Here is a 20,369-nt window from a genome sequence, read left to right as displayed (position 1 = left end):
TGCATAGCCACTATAGTCCTCGAGTTACGTCATATGCAATGGCAAAATAGTGGTTAATAATAATAATGGTCAGCAAGTTGCCGCGTATACCCATTCCAGAAAGATCCCGAAGGATCCCGAAGCGCCATGTAGTGTCGTATGCCTTTCCCATATCAAGGAATACAGATACGACAAGCTGTTTGTGGATAAAGGCTTCACGGATGTACATTTCCATGCGGACAAGCTGGTCTGTCGTCGACCTACCTTCCCTGAAACCACATGGGTATGGGTCTAATATTTTGTTGGTTTCAAGATAGTGGAGCAAGGGATTATTCACCATCTTTTCAAAGAGTTTGCATAGGCAGCTTGTCAACGCTATCGGCCTATAACTGTTTGCCAAGAAAGGGTCCTTACCCTGTTTCAGAATGGGAATTATAATGGCCTCTTTCCAGACAGAGCCGGAAGATCATATTCTTTCTGGCCGGATTCTGGCCAGAAGACCATGTACCATTGTAAAGAAAAAGAAGGGTTTTTTGTGTTTCAGATGGCAGGTGCTTTAACATTTTATATATTATGCGCTCAGAGCCTGGGGCAGATTTGTTGCAGCCATTCAGTGCTGCTTGAAGCTCTGCTATACCAAATGGTCTATTGTATGCCTCACATTTTGCACTTTTTCGTACTAATGGCTGCTGTTCTATTCGTGTTTTATGGCAGAAGGGTTGAAATCTGGGCCAGTTGGTACATACTTGAACGAAAAAACTATGCTATGTGATTAGTGATGATGCAGTTGCGCATGCTCTGCTGGCCTTGCTGGGACTACACCGATTCTAATAAACCTCAGTTGATAGTCCAGTCGTAGTGGTGTGAACCTCTCCTCTTGTCCTTTGTGTTTTTGACTGGTTTTTTCATTCAAGTGTTTTATGGCTTTGAAATGTGTCAGAATAGTGCGACGAACTGGATATGCGTTCAAAATGTGCGCCTAGATAGTTCGCCTGGTCTTCCATACTACCTCCCTGTGTATTTACTAAGGGTAGCGAGTAAGGTTGTCGGCCTTTTATTCTGTGCACTCTATTCCAGACCTTTGTCGCATCTGTGTAAGAGTTAATTCCTGATATATATTTTTGCAAACTCTCTCTTCTAGCTTGTCGGCACGATCTCCTTCCCTGAGATTTGACATGCTTGAAATTAACAAGGTTTTCTGCAGTCAAAGAATCGCGGAGCAACCCCCATGCTTTGTTCTGCTTTTTATGCGCGTTATGACACTCCTTGTTCCACCACGGAACACGGCGCTTGTTAGATGATCCCTTTGTTTCTGGGATACATTTGGTCGCGGCATCAATCAGAAAAAAAGTGAAGTATTCAACCGCAGCTTCCAGGCTTAGAGCAGAAACATCAGCCCACGATATGAGAGTAATTTTTTGGAACTGTTCCCAGTCGGCTGAATCAGTTTTCCACCGAGGAAACTGTGGGGGACATTCATTCATCTTCGGTGTAGACAGAACTATCGGCAAATGGTCGCTCCCGTATGAATTTCTAATAACATTCCATTTAAGATCAGGTAAAAGGGTGGGAGATGCAATACTGAGGTCTATAGAGGAATAGGTCTTATGTGCAGTATTATAATATGTAGGTGCCTTACCATTCAAAAGGCATGCACCAGATGAAAACAGAAACTGTTCAATCAGTCGACATCGCACATCGCAATGAGAGTCGCCCCGTAGGTTGCTGTGTGCACTGAAATCTCCTAGAACCAAATAGGGTTGGGGTAATTGATCTATTAATGCATGGAATTCATGTTTATGGAGCTGATAATGCGGGGGTATATAAAGAGAGCAGACGGTAATAAGTTTGTTTAGAAGTATGGCTCGAACGGCCACTGCCTCTAGGGGCGTTTGTAGTTGTAGATGTTGACACGCTATACCTTTGTCGAGTATAATGGCTACACCACCAGATGATGCGATGGCATCATCACAATTTTTACGAAAAATAACATAATGATGAAGAAAGTTAGTGTGTTTAGATTTAAGATGGGTTTCCTGTACACACAGCACTTTTGGAGTGAGTTCGTAGAGAAGTTTTTGAACATCATCAAGGTTTCTGAGGAGACCGCTGGCGTTCCACTGCATAATTAGCGTGTCCATAATGAAGTTAATTTGGTGCTGTGTGTACGAAAATGGAAGTTATGCCTTAGACTACAGAGCTCTTTTGAGGCCCTGTAATCGGGGTTTTGCCCTTTTTGAAGCGTTCGAGCGAGCCTCGCCGCTCCTTAGGCGTTTGGTGCGCCTTCAGGACAGGTGTAGTGTCCATTGCCTCTAGTGAGGCTCCGGACACGTGCTCTTGCAAGCGAGAGGTTACCAGAGAGAGTCCTGCCTTGGAGGGCAAGACCCCTGCACCCACCAGCCTGGAGGTCAATGGGGCTCCCTAAGGGATTTGGCTGCGGCGGCTGTTGACAGCGCTGGAAGGGGCCGGGGAGGTTGGGGCCACCTCGGCTGCGCCTACCTTCGGGGTCGATGGTCCCTTCTGCTCGGTTGGCGGAGCAGCGCTAGCTGCAACCACCATGGGGGCAGATTGCCTAACTGTCGACTCGCTGCTTGTGGATCGGACAGCCGCCGGAGGCCGTTGTGACGCTGCCCCCTGACGCGCCACTTCAGCAAAGCTGGTCTTTGGAAGGTATGCTACCCGCCTGCGTGCCTCTTTGAATGATATGTTTTCCTTTACTTTGATTGTGACTATTTCTTTTTCTTTCTTCCAAGACGGGCAATACCGCGAGTATGCGGCATGCTCGCCATCACAGTTCACGCAGTGTGGAGCGTTTACGCATGCTTCAGAGGCATGGACACGGGAACTACATTTTGCACATGTCTGCCGGCCTCGGCAGTTTTGGGAACTGTAGCTGAAACGTTGGCATTTGAAGCAGCGGAGAGGATTTGGAACATACGGCCTGACCTGTAGCATTACATAGCCGGCCTCGAGTGTCTCAGGTAGAATGCTTGAGGAGAAAGTCAGTACAAGATGCTTGGTTTTTATCTCCTTCCCGTCGCGCCTTAGCATGATTCTTTTAACATTGATCACATTTTGCTCACTCCAGCCTTCCAACAGTTCGGCTTCTGTTAGCTCCATCAAATCGTCGTCAGAAACAACACCACGGCTGGTGTTCATAGTTCGGTGTGGGGTTGCTGTTACTGGGATTTCCTCAAATGACTCAACTTTAGGAAGGTTTTCAAACTGTTTTGGATCACGGAGTTCCAAAAGGAGATCACCGCTAGCCATTTTCGATGCGTTATAGCCTGTACCAAGAGTTTCAGTGAGATACTTAGACACAAGGAAAGGAGAAATCATTCTCATGGTCTTTTCAGGTTTGTTTGAATGAATTACAAGGAATCGGGGGAAGTTTGGCGGTTTGTTGCCAAGAAATTGGAAAATATCTTCGGTGCACCCTCGTTTCTGAGGGCGATCAGGTAGTCGGGGAAAAGAAGTGGCCATCAGAAGTGTGGTGTTTTCAGCAGGAATGGCCCCGCCCACCAAGGAGCCCAACCAGGGGACGACACAGGACGGAAATATTCAGTTCTGCGCACGCCAGCGGTACAACTCCGCTGTAACCGAATACATATACCCAAGGCTGGATATAATGCACAAGGTTAACCCTCGCTGCCTACGAAGCCGGAAGTAACACGAAAATAAAGAGTGGAGAGGAAAGATAGAAAGTGAGAAAAAGATGAAGATTGGAGGGAGAGAGAGACAGGAAAAGGCAACTACCGATTTCCCCCGGGTGGGTCAGTCCGGGGGTGCCGTCTACGTGAAGCCGAGGCCAAAGGAGTGTGTTGCCTCCGCCGAGGGGCCGTAAAGGTCCAAACACCTGGCATCGGCTCAACCCCCAGGATCCCCTTTTCCCCGGACACGGCTAAGCCACGCACGGTTAAACGCGGGAGGGTCCAACCCTCGTGTGCTCGGGTACGTGGTGTCGCAACACACCAAACGCCTGCTGACGCAGATGCCCCTGCGGGGCAAGATCATGATTTTGTCAAAAATAATGGCCCTTTGTAATCCTTTTCATTTTGGCAGAGAAGCTGCATGTATATGTCCACATGCCTATTGTAGTGATTATAAAAATGCAATATGGTGTGATCGCCTACGTGAAGCCGAGGCCAAAGGAGTGTGTTGCCTCCGCCGAGGGGCCGTAAAGGTCCAAACACCTGGCATCGGCTCAACCCCCAGGATCCCCTTTTCCCCAGACACGGCTAAGCCACGCACGGTTAAACGCGGGAGGGTCCAACCCTCGTGTGCTCGGGTATGTGGTGTCGCAACACACCAAACGCCTGCTGACGCAGATGCCCCTGCGGGGCAAGATCATGATTTTGTCAAAAATAATGGCCCTTTGTAATCCTTTTCATTTTCGCAGAGAAGCTGCATGTATATGTCCACATGCCTATTGTAGTGATTATAAAAATGCATTATGGTGTGATCGCCGTGTTTGACTTGTTGCAATGGCGTAGGTTTATTTTAGACGTGTGTGAATTTATCTTTTTTTTTTGTAGCTGCAAGTGTTGGGGTGCTTGTAAACTCATTTCCTTTTTGAGTTTGGGTAATGACCTCCTTGTAAGCATGAGGGGTTTATTTGTTCGTCGACTTGGGTGTGTGCGAGGAAAGTGCCTTCGATTTCGTTAGCCAGCTCGTCTATTAATAACATACTGCTCCTCGTTTTTTCATTACTACAGCTCCACTTTGAGCAGGTTGAATTTGAATGAAATTGTCAGGATGGACAACAGCTCCTCAAGTGGAATGCGGTGCCTACTCGACTACAGGCGTATGTAAATGTGCATATGATTTTTTTAAATATTTGGCATTGTGCAAAGTCTTCTAAAAGGTGCAGTCATGTGCTGTGTACATTTTTCTTTACTTGCTTCTCCTACTAATTCAATACAGTACATGGTTCATGCACAAATTTATTGCTTTTATTTTCTGCAGACTGCACTCGCTTAAACTTTGCTCCTGCAATGTCCATATGTTGCGTGCATTGCTTACTACAAAGACTCTTTACGAAACTTTGTGGGTTTTCGCAATGGAAGCGAATATTTGCTTACTTTATTTCATTAACTCAATATTGAACCTTTAGGTCAAGAGTACAGCAAAATATTGTTAGCAAGGGTTCTTGTTCTTCTTTACAATCCCATGGCATACGCTCATCATAGCCAGCTCCTTAGGAATTTCTGTGGGTCGCTTCTGCTTTTGTGGTGCATTCATTGTTGTTATGTATTGATTCTGCTAGATGGTTAGCAGACATTTTTCTCAAAAGTGCTGCCCTCTATTTTTTCACCATCAATTCGTGTATTAGATAGTGAGGCTGCACAAGTTTCGAAGCTTAAGCAAGGTTCTTTTTAGATGTACATGATAAGACAGATGCTGATATGTATATTATTTCCTGTCAGCCTTCTCAGGAGCAAACATTGTCGAGGTAAGGTGGAATACACTGCAAGGTATTGCGTGCTTCAAGCTATGAAACTTCATGTAGACCTGATATGTACTTGTGCACGAAAATGCTCCTTTCTAGTATGTTAATGCATAAGCCTGCTCAAGCTTTTGGTGCTAGCAGTATGAAAGGAACCTGGTGTGTGCATTGTAAAAATAACATGCTCTTTGTGGGTGGACAAATACTTGGGGATGCCACCATTTGTATACCTGATATGTACATTTCAGGGAAGTTTCCTTCTCACCCTAATACTTTGGTAGCATTTTTATTTTTAGGAAAGCTCCGCGAGTCCCAACTGCTGGCTTTGGTTTTACTAATATGCATGTGAGAAGAACGGGTGGCTCTCTGATGATGAGAAGATTCAGAATGTGCGTCGCTACCTCGGTGCCACCGCTAGAAAGTGGTAACACATGCAGTTTTTTGATAAGCTACCATCTTGCGGGAGCAATTGGAAAAGCAATTCTTTGGAGGCTTTCCACCAAAGCCCTGTTGAAAGTTGGGATGTGGCTTCACATTTTACATACCAGTGCGGTTCTTTACTAGAGTACGTACTCGAAAAACATTGTTTGTTGTATGATGCGGAACCTAAGCTCACCACGACGGCCGTTACAGCTTTAATTACACAAGGGCTATCTGTAGATGTACAAAATCAAGTTCAGATAAAAGCATCAGGGACATTTCAAGACCTCCTGCAGTGCATACAATTGATCTTACCAACAACGGAATTAACGTAAAAACTAGAGGCCTGCAGAACAAGAGATATTCCTAATTCAAGTGAGCTGAACACAAAAGATGGGTTCACCGCCTATCAAAAAAGGGTTCCTCCACCCAGCCCAACACATGACCTAAAAGAAAGTTCGTATCGCCTTACCGATTGTGTCGAGGGGAGTAGTCAACATGCCACACTGAAGGATCTGACTATACGTCAATTGTTGCCACAGAAACAAAACAGTGTCAATGAAAAGCCTCAAATGTATGATACTGTGTACGTAGTATCCACTTGCTTGCTTCACGTCCCTGTCAAGGTCAATGGCATTGAAATGAAAGCACTCCTGGACAGTGGAGCCTCTGTGTCCATAATAAATAAGAGTCTAGTGCACGTCAGCCGCCTGCATAGTGGCAGGGCCCTGCGCATCCGGACATACGATGGGACTGTGAGCTCACGTAATGAGTGGGCGAGTGTAGTTCTTGAATGTCAAGGTCACAGCATTCAAACACACGTATTAGTATTGCCGGATGTAAGGTATGACTTTCTGCTGTCCTGCCCTGATATGAAAAAGTTATAAATGAACATCTACTGGGACGACAATGTCTTGATTGAAGACAACTTAACAAGAAAGCACAAGCTAGAGGTACCGGGACACCTAAAACAAATTTGCTGTGAGGATGACATAAAAACGGCATTCCCAGAGCTTTCCTGCAAAGGGAACTTACCCACCAGCGATAAAATCTCATGCGGTTCCTTTTAACATCGCAGACAAAGCAGTGGTTAGAAGAACTCCGTATAATATGTCATGAGAAAAGAAGATATGGTTGAAAGGAGTGCTACAAGCGATGGTGGATGCTGGCATCATTCGATTGTCAGTGTCACCATTTGCATCGCCTATAACTATTGCTCCGAAAGAAGACGGAACTTTCCGTCTTTGCACAGATTACCGAGCTCTTAATCAACAAACTGAGCTGATACTTTACCCAATGCCGAGGATTGATGACATAATTGACGAGATCAGTGGTTGTCGTTGGTTTTCAAGATTAGACCTTTGCAAAGGCTTCTGGCAAATTCCATTGACTGAAGAAATGGAAAAGTACACTGCCTTCGTTACACCATTCGACTTATATGAGTATAATGAGAACTCCCCAGCATGGTTTCGGAAAATTATTGATGAAACGCAGAAGCCATACCTGGGCACGTTCTGCAACGTTTACACTGATGATTTCATTATTTATTCAAAAACAAAGGAAGAACATCAGAAACATCTTTCGCAAGTTTTGAATGCTCTCAGTCTTGCACATCTCAAAGTGAAATTAAAAAAAAAAGTGCCTTTTTCCAAGAAAATGTGGTGATCCTTGGAAGAGTTTTTGACGAGTCCACGAAAAGTACAAAGCAGCAATCAATTGAAAGAATATCAAAATTGGTGAAGCCCTTTGATATGCACTCACTGCGTGCTTCCCCAGGTGTAGCCTGACATTTCAGGTCCTTCATCAAAGGCTATGCCATTAAGACGAGATGTCTCACACGTTTGACGCAGAAAGGTATACCTTACCAGTGGGATGACGAGTATGAGACTGCGTACGGTGAACTTGTGAGAATGATATCGTCGGACCCTATCCTACAGATACAAGACTTCTGCTTGCCGTTGGTGCTGAATACAGATGCATCGTATTATGCGACCAGCGACGTTCCCTGCCAGAAATCATCAGAGTCTAACCACCAAAAGCATTATGTAGTCGGGTACTACAGCTATACACTGAAGCCAGATGAAATCAACTACTCTACAACAGAAAAAGAAGCACTGGCAGTCTTGAAAGCTGTGCAGTATTTTCCAACTTACCTAAAAGGTGCGAAATTCACCCTTTTCACAGATCATACTTACACTGACTCACCTTGGCATGACACAACCAAGAGGACGCATCGCTAGATGGGTAAATTATCTCCAACAGTCTGATTTCGTCATTTCCCATCGCCCCGGTCTTCTCCTTACCAACGCTCATGCACTGTCCAGGTTGCTGGTACCGAACACATTAGACTACCCTAAAGAAATTAATCACATGAAGCTTTGGGAGGGCACCGAAGAAATGAAGTTTATCGATGGCAAATATCGTGTTCCAGACACAATGACTCCCAAAATACTGCATCTCTACCATGACACCCCAGAATCCGGAGGGCATGATGGTTCCTGGCGCACATACAATAAACTGCTCAAGAGATTAATTTACGTGGCCAGGTATGAAGGATGATACCAGAGCCTACATCCGAACGTGCCATCTATGGCAGACGAATAAAGTCAAGTTCAGGCAGCCCACAGATATAATGATAACCACAGAGCACTCAAGTATACCATTTGAAGTTGTTCATTTGGATTTCGCGGAGCTCAGAAAGAAAGGGGAAGGCATCAGGAAAACAAGCTTTCATGCTGGCTATCCATGAATGTACAAGGATGGTTATGGCCAGGGCAGAGAAGGAAGACACCAACAGCGTCATCACTCTTCTTAAGGCTGGGTGTTTTCAAGACACAAAGATCTTAGTGGGTGATAATGGACCTGCTTTTTGGATCAAAAAGCTTGCAAAGTGGGCGGGAAATAAAGGAATGACAATCAAGTTTTGTTCACCATGTCACCCAGCTGCTAATGGACTTGCCGAACATGCTATACGAGACACAAAACAGTACATAAAAATGTACCCAAACTGTGCAGGTGGTTGTAAGTGCTGCCTCGAAGCCGCTTTGTGATATCACAATCGTTCTTGCACGAGTGGTCTTAGATGCAGCCCCCTCTTCGCTGCTTCAGGGACTGTGCCCACACTTCCAGCGGATTACAAACTAGGCCTTCTTGATAACCTGAAGCTTTCTGAGAGCAAGAAAAGTGCGAAAAGGCACATAAAGATCGAACGAAGATAAATTTTGACAGAAGGCGCAGCAGCGACATACCGGACATACAACCCGGCGACCGCGTCTCAGTACGGAAAAGCAGTGGCATTTCCAATTACAAGTTTTATGGACCCTTTCAAGTAATCAAGACTGCCTTGCAGCGTGGTATCCTGAAGACCAACTGGTACTTGGGAGACTCTGGGCAAACGGAGTACGCCTCCATTAGCAATGTGTTCAAATATTACACCAGGAGATGTAAACAATGAAGTCCGGAGGAGTGAAGCGGTCTGCTCCATAAGAGTCATAGAAGACGATGAAGAGGGATAAGAAGAGGAGGAAGAAGAAGATGCTAGGGCAGAGGAGATTAAAATGGGGGACACCACCCATCTCTCTACATAGGCGTTTAAGTGAATCCCTTCAGGAACGTTAGAGTTATTACTATTTTTAATTTTTGCAGCTCGGCCCCACCATAGAAAGCATCCACGTCAGCCAACACTGACCACGACCATTGATGAGATGGAAGATGTTAGTGTTATTTGTATCCACACGTCTCCACATCTATCTGCAATGGCTTAACACTCCTGAAAAGCCAGCTGAGTGTTATGCTAGCAAGGCTGTAGCAGATACGTGCCTGCAGTAGGGCAACCACATTTTAGCTAGATAACCTCGCTGAGAGCTTATAAAGTGTGTTTGTTGAAAACTGTTTTCAGTGCACTTTTTATTCCTTAGTAGGCACCTGAACTGCTGCAGGTCTACTCACGCGAAGTCTCCTAATTTTTCTTTTACTTTCATAAATATTACAGGAAAACCATAATAAACAAGATTACTGTTAAAAGAGCTTCACACTGAAAATTTCAGCCAAGTGTGGAATTCCAGTAATATTCGTGGGACGTTTACGAGTGAAATGAGTAAATAAAAAAGGGGGTAACCTTGCAAATAAATTATGCCACCTTCAGGTTGTGATACTTGCGAAAAGTGTCGAACAACCTCTTTTGAAACGAGCAATTTATGCAAGGAAACTGCTTATCAGATGGTAAAGCAGAAAATCTGCATTTAAATCGCACCGGTGTTGCCCTTAGCACGTCTGCCTGCCCTTTCTTTCTGCCCAATGGCTAATCTAGAGCCACCACACACCCAGCGCTTCCGTATTGGAAAGAACCAAGATGGCACTGAAAAGCGTGGGTGTCCCCACCCTGAAAGCGGCGCTGGGCATCAAGGCACCCTAAGCATGTCAGGAAAGTACATGTTCACAAGCACAGATAACAACCTGGATGGATTCTTACATACATGATTTCACAGCAACTGATTAAACACCTACTGCATGCAGACTTGGCTAAGCTCTAGTGCAGATAGTATTGCTGTAACAGCTTGTACGCTGTGTCCAGAAAGGAGAGTGCAGACTAGAGCCACAGGTGGCTATGTCTGCAGGTTTTATTTTTGCTGCCCAGGCAAGGATCACTAACCCCCATATTCAGAAATTCAACTTAAGTTGAAGCCCATGCTTGACTTGATCTAAGTGATGCCTGTCGTGAACGCGCCGAACTAAACGCAGTGAGCCTCTTTGGGCCCGTTAATGCCAGGTGTCATTTAAATTAGTCAAGCATGGGCTTGAACTTAAGTTACATTTCTGAATCTGGGTATATGAGAGCTAATTAAAGTTCATCCTTGTTCCTTGACATAATTTATGTACTGCATGCACTGGCACATAGCAGCAAGGCCACACTTCACTTAGTGTATAGATCTTTCCTCCAAAAAGCTTACTTGTTGACCTTTCGACTTTTGAAAGATTAACAGACAAACTTTTCTATAAGGCATATTACCACACGTATAGTGGAGCCCTGACTTACAGTTTGCCTGAAAAATTTTCTTATTGTAATTTCATGACAGTGTGGCATCTCCTGTCCAGTGTAATTATTTTGGGAGAGGAATGTGTAGCAACACAAAAGTACTGGTTTCATTTGCATTGGCTTTTAAAACACCCACCAAAGCACAGTACCACAAAAGGTTTCGGAGCAGGGCACCGGGATGGACAAACCCGATCATTAGAACAGGCCACCGTTTGCATGACTGTACATGCAAACAACTAGGCATTGGCATCTGGCATGGGGTGAACATAGGTATTCACTCGATATCCTGTCGCAGTGAGTTTACTAAAATAGATCACCCGATATATAAAACACTTGTAAGGTCTGAGCTTGAATATGCATGTGTGCCGCGAGATCCTAGTAAGAATTTTTTTCTTAATTAGAGACACTACAAAACCGTAGTGTGCTGTACTGTGCGTTTTGTTTTGCCAAATTATTTGGGCTTCTCCAGTGTATACCATCAACAAAACTCACTTTGCAACTTCCTAACCTCCCCTGAGCAGCAGTGGTGCTACAATGGTTATCCTTGTCGAACTCATGTAGTCACCATGTTAACGTATATGATGTCCAATTTCTGGCGAAACCACAAACATGGTCATGCACAACATGGTGGACAACAAGATGATTATGCGGGCATGTAGAATTATACTATTCACTTTTTATACACAAGGACATCAATATCACAAAAGGTGCACTTAATGTAGTTCTGATCTGGAAGTACGACATCATGCAGATCACGACTAAGTGGCATAGAGTCACATACCGATTACCCTATTTGAATGATCCAATAACTTGTGAGCTTTTGCTCTCACTTCTACAAAATATAGCATGTTTTTGGGAAGACTGGGGAGGGTATCTAAGGCCAAGAAGTTTGAAACCCTCTGGTGGACAATGTTAGGAATCAAGGCAAAAGGTACTTTTGTAGAAAAATATTTTAAAATTCACAGGTGGTTTAAGGAATATAACAGCACACATCGGTAAATGGCCATTTCACTTTTCACATAGGAATTCATGCCTTCACAAAAACAGGGACCACATGTCTGTAAAGAAATGCATAACAGCAAATAATGTGCTTACCTTCTCGCATGTTTTCCTGAAGGATTCAACAGGTGAATCCACATCAATCCATTTAGAAACCCTGAGGGTCACCAAAGAGCTCCAATCTGAAATACATAGGTAATATGATGTTAATGTGATATCAAGAATACAATGCTGCCACTGTGCTGACAGTAGGCCATACTTTATTTTGTAGTTCAACATTTCCTATTAAACAAGAGACATACATGCAAAAGAGAAAGTGACATCTACATGTAGAAAATCAGTTGCATGACATTTTATAAGGTGCCCAGGTAATTTGGACCAACACCTTAATGTTACACATGGTATGCAGTGAAGCAAAAGGAGGAGGGCTGGCTATTATTATTAAATTATCTATCAACCAATTACCTTAAATCAGTATTGAACTTTTGATTATGAATGTAGCAAATAGGTTGAACAGTGTATAGTAGTATGTGTGTCAACACTTTTCTTTTTGAGAACAAAGAGGCTTTTAAAGTTTCATAAATTCTTAAACAACTTTTTTTCCTGTTCCTTCTTTTAAAAGAATGGCCAAAAACTCCAAGCACAGCAGAAGGGAATGTGGCAATCACCCATGCTGCATGCCGTAGAGTTCCATTCATATCAATACTACTAAAGGGCATTTTGCTTCTGTTGCTTTAAAAATCAGTTGAACACAATCATCATCAGCCTCAATAATTGACTGAATTTGGCTTCCAAAACTGTTGTATACTTGGACCAGATGGTGCTTGTTAACGTTACTGGCCAGTGTAACCACAACAGCAGCCTTTGAAAGTTTTTAGCATTGTGTGGCAGTCTGTTGTCTACCTCTAAGCGACAGCTTGCATAAATAGCAGTGTTTAAAATTGCAGGTTTAAATATTGTGAACAAAGAAGCCACGTTGGAGATGACATGGCTGCAAAAGTTTACAGCCATCCACTCTTGGGTTGCACAGGCTACGATGAAAGAAGTAAATCTATCACTTAGGATTGGATGCACAGATATCCTGTTTATACTCGGCCACCTAAAACTGCTTCACAGTGGCCATCATTGTCTTTTCATGGCTTCAACTCATGGTCATCCCTCACCCTTTCTTTCTTGCTCCTACCACCCACAGTTGCCTGCACCTGCTGGAGAAACTCAACTACTGAAGTGGCGCCTGACCACTGGCACACTTTTTCCCCTTTGTCACAGATAACAGCCATTAGAAGCTTTGTGTTTCTTTTTTCCCCACCCAAAATGAGGGATGTAGCAATCTCTAATTCACTATGGGCGGTGTCTAAGGAAGCTACGACTGCATGCACTTTCATCTTCTGTGTACCCTGGAATAAGTGCGCTAGACAGGTAACAGAGGGGTTGACAAACATGAAGCTAAGCGCCTAGTCGGGGAGAATGACAGTAAATGTCTATATATGAAGCTGTGCTCTCAACTACATCGGTACCCTGTAAATGCTGCCAAAGGGAGCAGAGTTAGCGTGTTTTCCACAAGCTGCTTGCACTTCAATTCACCAAAAACGGTCCCGTTGTTCAACAAGCCACCATTCACTGCAGAAAGCTGCCACTAAAGGACAGCCAAACAACACTGGCAGTGGCAACACCACTCTAGGTCACATTTCAGACCTTTGTTTGATAACCAATGCCTAAGAAAATGCTTCCTAAATTGGACTCTCTCTCTCTTTCTCTCTGCCGTAGAATTCGAGCGTCGGTCATCGAGGAAGTCACTAAAGACGTGACAAAACGGACTCGGTACTGCGTAGTTGTAGAAGGAGACCTGTTGACATTCTTTAGACATCAGCTGGTGTTCAACGGCGCTTACGAATTCATAGATAATAAGGACACACAATGTATATTTTTTTGTGTGTGTGCAGGTGTCCCAATTGCCAATTCGGCTCATTTAGAAGTGGTTATATACTTTCTTGAACGCATCGGTTTTTCCTTTTCTGAGCATGTGGATCGCTTCCCGGTCTGTTTATTTCACTTTTATTTTATGACATGAACCTGTTTTTGCAGCACGTATACACTCCCATGAAAACTAAACCATCACTAATTTGGCTTTGGTCCGAAGCAAGTTTCTGGCACGAAATACAGCTGCGCATGCACTTACCCAATGCGGTGCGAGCAAAGCCAGGATTTTGAAACATGCTATGCCTATTACATTGCTTTTCGCGTTTCGTGTCTGATCAGAGCGGTGCTTCGGTCGCATTATCTTCTGTTATCAATGTGAACAGTCAGCCTTGAGAGACGGATAATAAGTGTGACGTAGAGAGGGAGGAATAGCTGCAAAGCCATGAAACCTGCTGTTTGTGCTCCTTCTGTACCATTATCAAGGTGATGCGCTCTCTTCAGGTTCGCGACATAGAATGCAGTTGCATTCAATCAGCTTATTTGAGGGTGCTGCTTTATGATGTGGGTGGGAGTGTAGTCACGTGATATTTTTCATATTTCATGAGGTTTGCTAACCAGTCAGAAAAAATTGCATGCCATTCGTATGTCGCTGAAAACACAGCAGTTAGATGTCATTTGGGGGTGCCTACAAATGCCTCATTGACACTTTGACAATTAGGACAGTACTTCTCGAATTAGACAATTCGTTGCAATTGCCGAATTAAATCTCAGTAACAAAAGAATTACTGGCAGCTACTCCATTGTACTGGAAACAATATGCATCAAATTTTCTTCGAGTAACGCGCCTGCTCTTTTTTTTTGTCTTGATGCATGATAGTTGGGGCACCCTGTATAATTCCCTCAGTAACCAAAATGAGGCCAAGTGGGATTCACTCGAAATCAGAATCAACAGCAGCCATTTGCAGGAGTGCTTATACTTGGACTCGCAGAAAAAGAAGAAAAAAAGACAGAGAGAGGCAGCAGGAAAGGCGAAGCAGTATAAGTGATAGCGAAGTATATGACAATTACACAAAGGAAGATTACACCACTGAGAGACACCAGCTTCTTGGTGGTGGGAGAGAACTCAGGATGTAAAATTGAACTGTCTCCTACTATGAAGTCTTGTAAATTTCCATATAAGGCCGTCACTTCAATGAACAACTCTTCCAGGTCACACGAAGTTTCTTCAACTGCAAGAAATATATATATATATATATATATATATATATATATATATATATATATATATATATATATATATATATATATATATATATATATATATATATGGGTTGGGAAAGCTGGTCGGGCCCCAGCCCCTCCAGAAAAATGAAAACTTTCTGCCCATGCACCTTGGTATGCCCTTACTTAATCCAACAGGAAAATAAAGATTATAACACTAACCTTGTGATGGTAATACAAGGTCTGAACGTGAAAAGGGCATAGGGGTTGACTTGGGATTGGGCAGGAGACATTCTTGCCGTGATCGAGGATGGCTGATGTCCACTGTCACAAATTTGTACCTAATGGCCAAAAAGCAAAGAAAACACAAGTAGTGTGATCTATTATCAAAATACACCACAACTCGGAAAAATGAAAAAGATCAGTAACCTGAATATAGCTCCACAAAAAAACATTATTTTTCTATCAAAACTTTTACTTAGGCAACTTTGCTAAACAAAATCTACTCATAACAGTATTGTCCGAGGTAGTGATAAGTATTTTTTCACCTTACACTTGATTTCAGCAAAAAGCACTTCACATGTTGACAAAATCAAACACTTATACACAACACATGTATATATTATGTTTATAAAAATATACATAAGTTTTATCTCTTTTCTTCTCAATTTTCTATTAACACACAAGTTCTTGTACAAGGACTTTAAAGTTCTTGTTTAAAAAAGATATTATGCAGATCTGTGAAACAGTTAATTGCTATGCTCATGAATCTTTCTGCGGCAATGAAGCAGAAGCTACAGGGGCAGAGCTTCTGCACAAGTGTTAATGCATCAAGTAGTCTGGCACAGTTTAACACCACTTTCAGTTTCTTGGAGTAGATACTGAATCAGCATAGCTTACACATGTGATGGTTTTACATTTTGACACATGCGAAAGAAACAAGCAAAAATATGGGTCATACTCCACAATTAGTGGTTAAGACATACAATGTTTGTTTCCTGTTCCCTAGCTTAAGATAATTCTAATAAGACTTAGGAATTACATTAAGTGCTGTTCTTCGAGTGCACTTTGCCTCCATAGCTTTTCCTTCATTGCCACAGAAAGTTGTTCACGAGTATATAGAACTAATGGCGATGCATCCAATTGTTTATATTCATTCTATGCAATGCGTAATCTCATGCAATGTTTATGCCTAATGCACCACAAAGGTTACAATTTCATGCAATTTTAACATTTATCCACTACACTATTCACAAGCTATGCTGAAATGCAAACACCAATGGGGTGGATGCACAGTGAAATGTCTACGGAGCAATGTCAGGACGAAGGCAATGTATGACGCTTGTTGAGGGAAGAGTGGTGATGATAGGTGTATACACACAGAAGGAAGGCACATATCTAACTGTATTTAAGGATTATGTACCTCTTGTGTCAAAGCGGTGCATACTCATACTGGACAATGAGCACACAGTCAATGGCTAAATAAAAAAAAAATCAAAGCCATTGAATATAAAGCTCTATTCCATTAAGAGGTATGTGCGCTTTAGAGATACCTATGAGCCTGTTCATGTGCTATGTGGGAATTTAGCTCTTTATTAGGCAGAATAGAGATGCACTCTCTGGCATTACTTTGTCGACTAGCATACACAGCTAATATAAGATCACTTGCTGGAGCTTGCATTCTGCGCACATATCATCATCAGCAGTAGCAGCAGCCTATTTTATGTCCACTGCAGGACAAAGGCCTCTCCCTGCGATCTCCAATGGCCCCTGTCCTGCGCCAACCGATTCCAACTAGCGTCCATGAATTTCCTAATTTCATCACCCCACCTAGTCTTCTGCCGTCCTCGACTGTGCTTGCCTTCTCTTGGCACTTATTCTGTAACCCTAATGGTCCACCGGTTATCTAACCTATGCATTACATGACCTGCCCAGATCCATTTTTTTCTCCTAATGTCAATTAGAATATCGGCTATGCCTGTTTGTTCTCCGATCCAAACTGCTCTCCTTCTGTCTCTTAACATTATGCCTGTGGCCTGTGTGTGTGTGCGTATGTATGTATGTATGTATGTATGTATGTATGTACACACACACACACACACACACACACACACACACACACACACACACACACTAATATATTCAAGACAGCGACCGACCCAGCAAAAGCCAGCAGTAGCAGCCACACCAAGCTCGGGTAGGTAGGCATAGAAAGCTTCGTCTTAAAAATAAGCTTAAACAAATCAAACATGCCCTGCGACATCAGTTGTGCATGCAGCTTTCATTCCATGTTACTATGTTACTATAGCAACTCACAGGCTCTAACAGTTACCATAATGGGAAGCTCCGGATTAATTTTGACCACTCGGGATTCTTTAACATACACCAAAAGCAGGGTACCTAGTGTTTTTTCCTTTCCACTCGTATTGAAATGCGGCCACCACATCGGTAAATCAAACCCACAACCTTGTGCTCAGCAGCAGAATGTCATCAACAGCCACAGCCGTGAGTAAATACTGGACAGCATCTTCACATCAATATGCACAGCACCTTAACCCTGCCATGAATTCTAACACTGCTCACAAAGCTTGCATAATATTCCCACTACTTTACAAGAAAAATGGAACACACTGTGAGCTAGAAAAATGTACAAGACCACTGCAGAGCCAAGCATGAGACAGCGTCAAAGCAAAAAGTTGATGACAGGATGAAAACTTAAAAACAAATTGAGAGATCCTGCAAATGGAGACAGATCTGTGAAAAATAATAGCCGTCATTAAAAAGCTGGAAAAAAAGCATCAGCATTTATCCTGGAACACTGTCAGGCTTGGAAAATGCTTTCCAAGTACCTTGTCCTTCAGGCATAATCATAGGAAAGTGCATGGAATGTACTATCCTACATAATTTCGTATTATGGCAGCTGTCTACAAGTACAGCATGTTGAAAAGGTAACACATGAGTTAATAAACCTTGATCTGTTCATAATTGAACATACTGGGTGACATAACATCGAATGACAAAGTTTTTTTTTTCTATATAGATAAATCTCTGTCTCCAACTTCTAGTAGTGATGGTGACATTATTCTAAACAGCTCTATTATGATTACTCGCCCACACACAGTAGTATTACGATTACTTCCAGCATACAAACAAGTTTTCAATACATAATTGGCGTGAGTGTGCCCGACTACACAATGAATGAAAAAAACTGACTAAGGGCTATGAAAGCGATAAATTATTGTGTGTGCAATGGCACAAGGCGTTAATAATCAACCCAGACTTCATATACAGAAAGTAGCGAAAACATTTGCAACACGCACTTTTCGAAGCTGCTCAGTGCCGCTCATTCATCAGCGAATGTAGACTGCAGATGTTTAAATAGAAATACATTGTCACAGTGTGCTATCCCACAGTAAACACGGCGAAAAACAGCGTCAAACAACAACTGTCATAAGCGAAGACTAAGCAAAATAAATTGACAGTCTAGTGTGCGTTAACAGATACGAGTCCGGTTGGTGAAATGGATCTCGTACTATGCCCTCAACGATCAAAAACTCAGCTATGGAAAGCAAGGTGCACCGAACGAGCCCTATCAAGGAGGTATTGGTACGACCACACAGCCCAGCAGCGGCTCTCTTGAAGCCCAGAGAAGCCCGAAAACGTTCGGCGAGGGTAGTATAGGCGCCACCAAGTGCTACACAACTAAAAAAATAATGCCAAAATTACGTCGAGAGACTCTAGAAGTTGGGCAAGCAATCTTTCTGTCTGGATGTGCAATGTGAGCAGAGCAAGGGCAAGCCCGATCCGAGAACGGATTACACACGTGGGGCGAAAGGTCGGCGAAACATAACATTTTTTGGCAGCTTCTCAACATATGACAATACTTATACAAAAGCGATCTCGTTCAGAACCAATCACAAAGCACATTACATTGAGATTATCAAGTACTAACCCGGCATTTCCGGCAGAAATTATCGCTTCTGGCAAGTCCGCTACAAAGTGTAGGTCTATTCCACAGGACACATTGCCTCGCGCCGCCATGTTTAAACTAGCCGGGGATGCGTGTGGAACATGGTGTAGAACATATATGTGCGCGCGCGCGCGCGCGCCGAGTTTGACTGTAGCGCCCGTCTACGGAAGGAGAAAAGAGGCGCGTGCATAGCGTCAGGCACCGAGCTTCTGAACTGTCGCGTAGCCGGCGTGTTTTACGATTGAAACGTTTAATTCTTGTGCGTTACTTATACACGATGCCGAAGCCCTTAGTGAACTGTCCGACAATGCATCAGATTCAAAATAACGAAACTTCACTGAAGACATACAAACCATTGCAAAGGTCATCAGTTGAGCGCAAATTTTGAAAAATAACACAATCTATCACACACCCATATTTGTGCACATGTATGCCATATGTCCCACGTAACACGTGCGAAATTTTTTTTTAATATGCAAGGGGCACCTAGCTGGACAGCACTGAGGTAATGTTGTTTGCCTAACTTCGAGCAAGTTGGACTTTTGGTTGAATTTTGCCTAATTGCGTAATTATTTTATGAACTTCTCAAATATTCAGAGCAAAAGTGTAAATGAGAAAATTGCAGACAATCCTGAAAATGTCATGTTACAGCGAAGTATTTGGTTGTAACTTTCACCGTTTACATCTCCTCCCCCAACTACCATGCGCAAAATTTTGCTGCAGCCCTAACCATTAGAGCCGAAATACTGACCGAGGTTATACGGGACTTTCAAAAATTACAGAAGCTTGCTACTGCACCAAGCGGAAGTGTTTCAAACGTTCAGGTGGCCACTTGTTCGAAAGACGCGGTGCTACGAACAATACATCCGCGTTTCTTTCTGTTCGCGAAGGTCGGCAGCTCGAGGGCAAAGCGCGAAAAGGACAATGTTTAACATTTCCATCCTTATTGTGCACCCGTCATATGGCGTCTTATTAGGTGAACTATAGCTCGGGGAAACGCCCGTGCATTGAGCGAGGCGTAGAGAAAATGGGAGCATGAGATCAAACCAGAAACTAAAGGTCATGTGTTCCTGCATTGTTGGGAAGGAGTATATTTTCGGGATGTGCTTCAGATGACCATCAAGAAAGATCGTTAGGTCCGTCTAGTGTTAGATTTTTGGCTGCAGATAACGAAGGTGGCCGGACTGCCTCTTGACCTCATGATACTAACCCCCCCAAAAATTGACTGAGGGCCAACCATTGGGCGGTGCTCGGCGGATCACTGGGAGCCGATCATGTCGGCATGAAGCTTAGACCTTAAAAAAACGCCGACCTATCCCCGTCGGCTCTGGCTCCACCATGGATTCTGGCACGGATGCGTAGGGCTGCGTAATGCCGAG

The 20,369-nt window shown here is 43.4% G+C and overlaps 1 protein-coding gene across 2 annotated transcripts in view; it reads right to left on the bottom strand.

Moving 5' to 3' along the window:
- csul (protein arginine N-methyltransferase 5) overlaps nt 1–19,122 on the bottom strand; it is a 116,507-nt gene extending 97,385 nt beyond the window's left edge. For both annotated transcript variants that reach the window (XM_070529551.1, XM_070529554.1), the window contains exons 1-3: nt 18,973–19,122; nt 15,243–15,361; nt 11,976–12,061 (exon numbers count right to left, since the gene is read on the bottom strand). In XM_070529551.1, coding sequence (XP_070385652.1) covers nt 11,976–12,061; nt 15,243–15,361; nt 18,973–19,061 — 294 coding nt within the window. In that variant the 5' untranslated portion in view covers nt 19,062–19,122. The remainder of the gene's footprint in view (nt 1–11,975; nt 12,062–15,242; nt 15,362–18,972) is intronic.
- Nucleotides 19,123–20,369: the final 1,247 nt, after the last annotated feature.

This window comes from Dermacentor albipictus, chromosome 1, assembly GCF_038994185.2.
Source record: "Dermacentor albipictus isolate Rhodes 1998 colony chromosome 1, USDA_Dalb.pri_finalv2, whole genome shotgun sequence".
Classification (NCBI taxonomy): domain Eukaryota; kingdom Metazoa; phylum Arthropoda; class Arachnida; order Ixodida; family Ixodidae; genus Dermacentor; species Dermacentor albipictus.
Note: the sequence above shows the minus strand (reverse complement) of the source record. Positions and strands in the feature narration are given on the sequence as shown.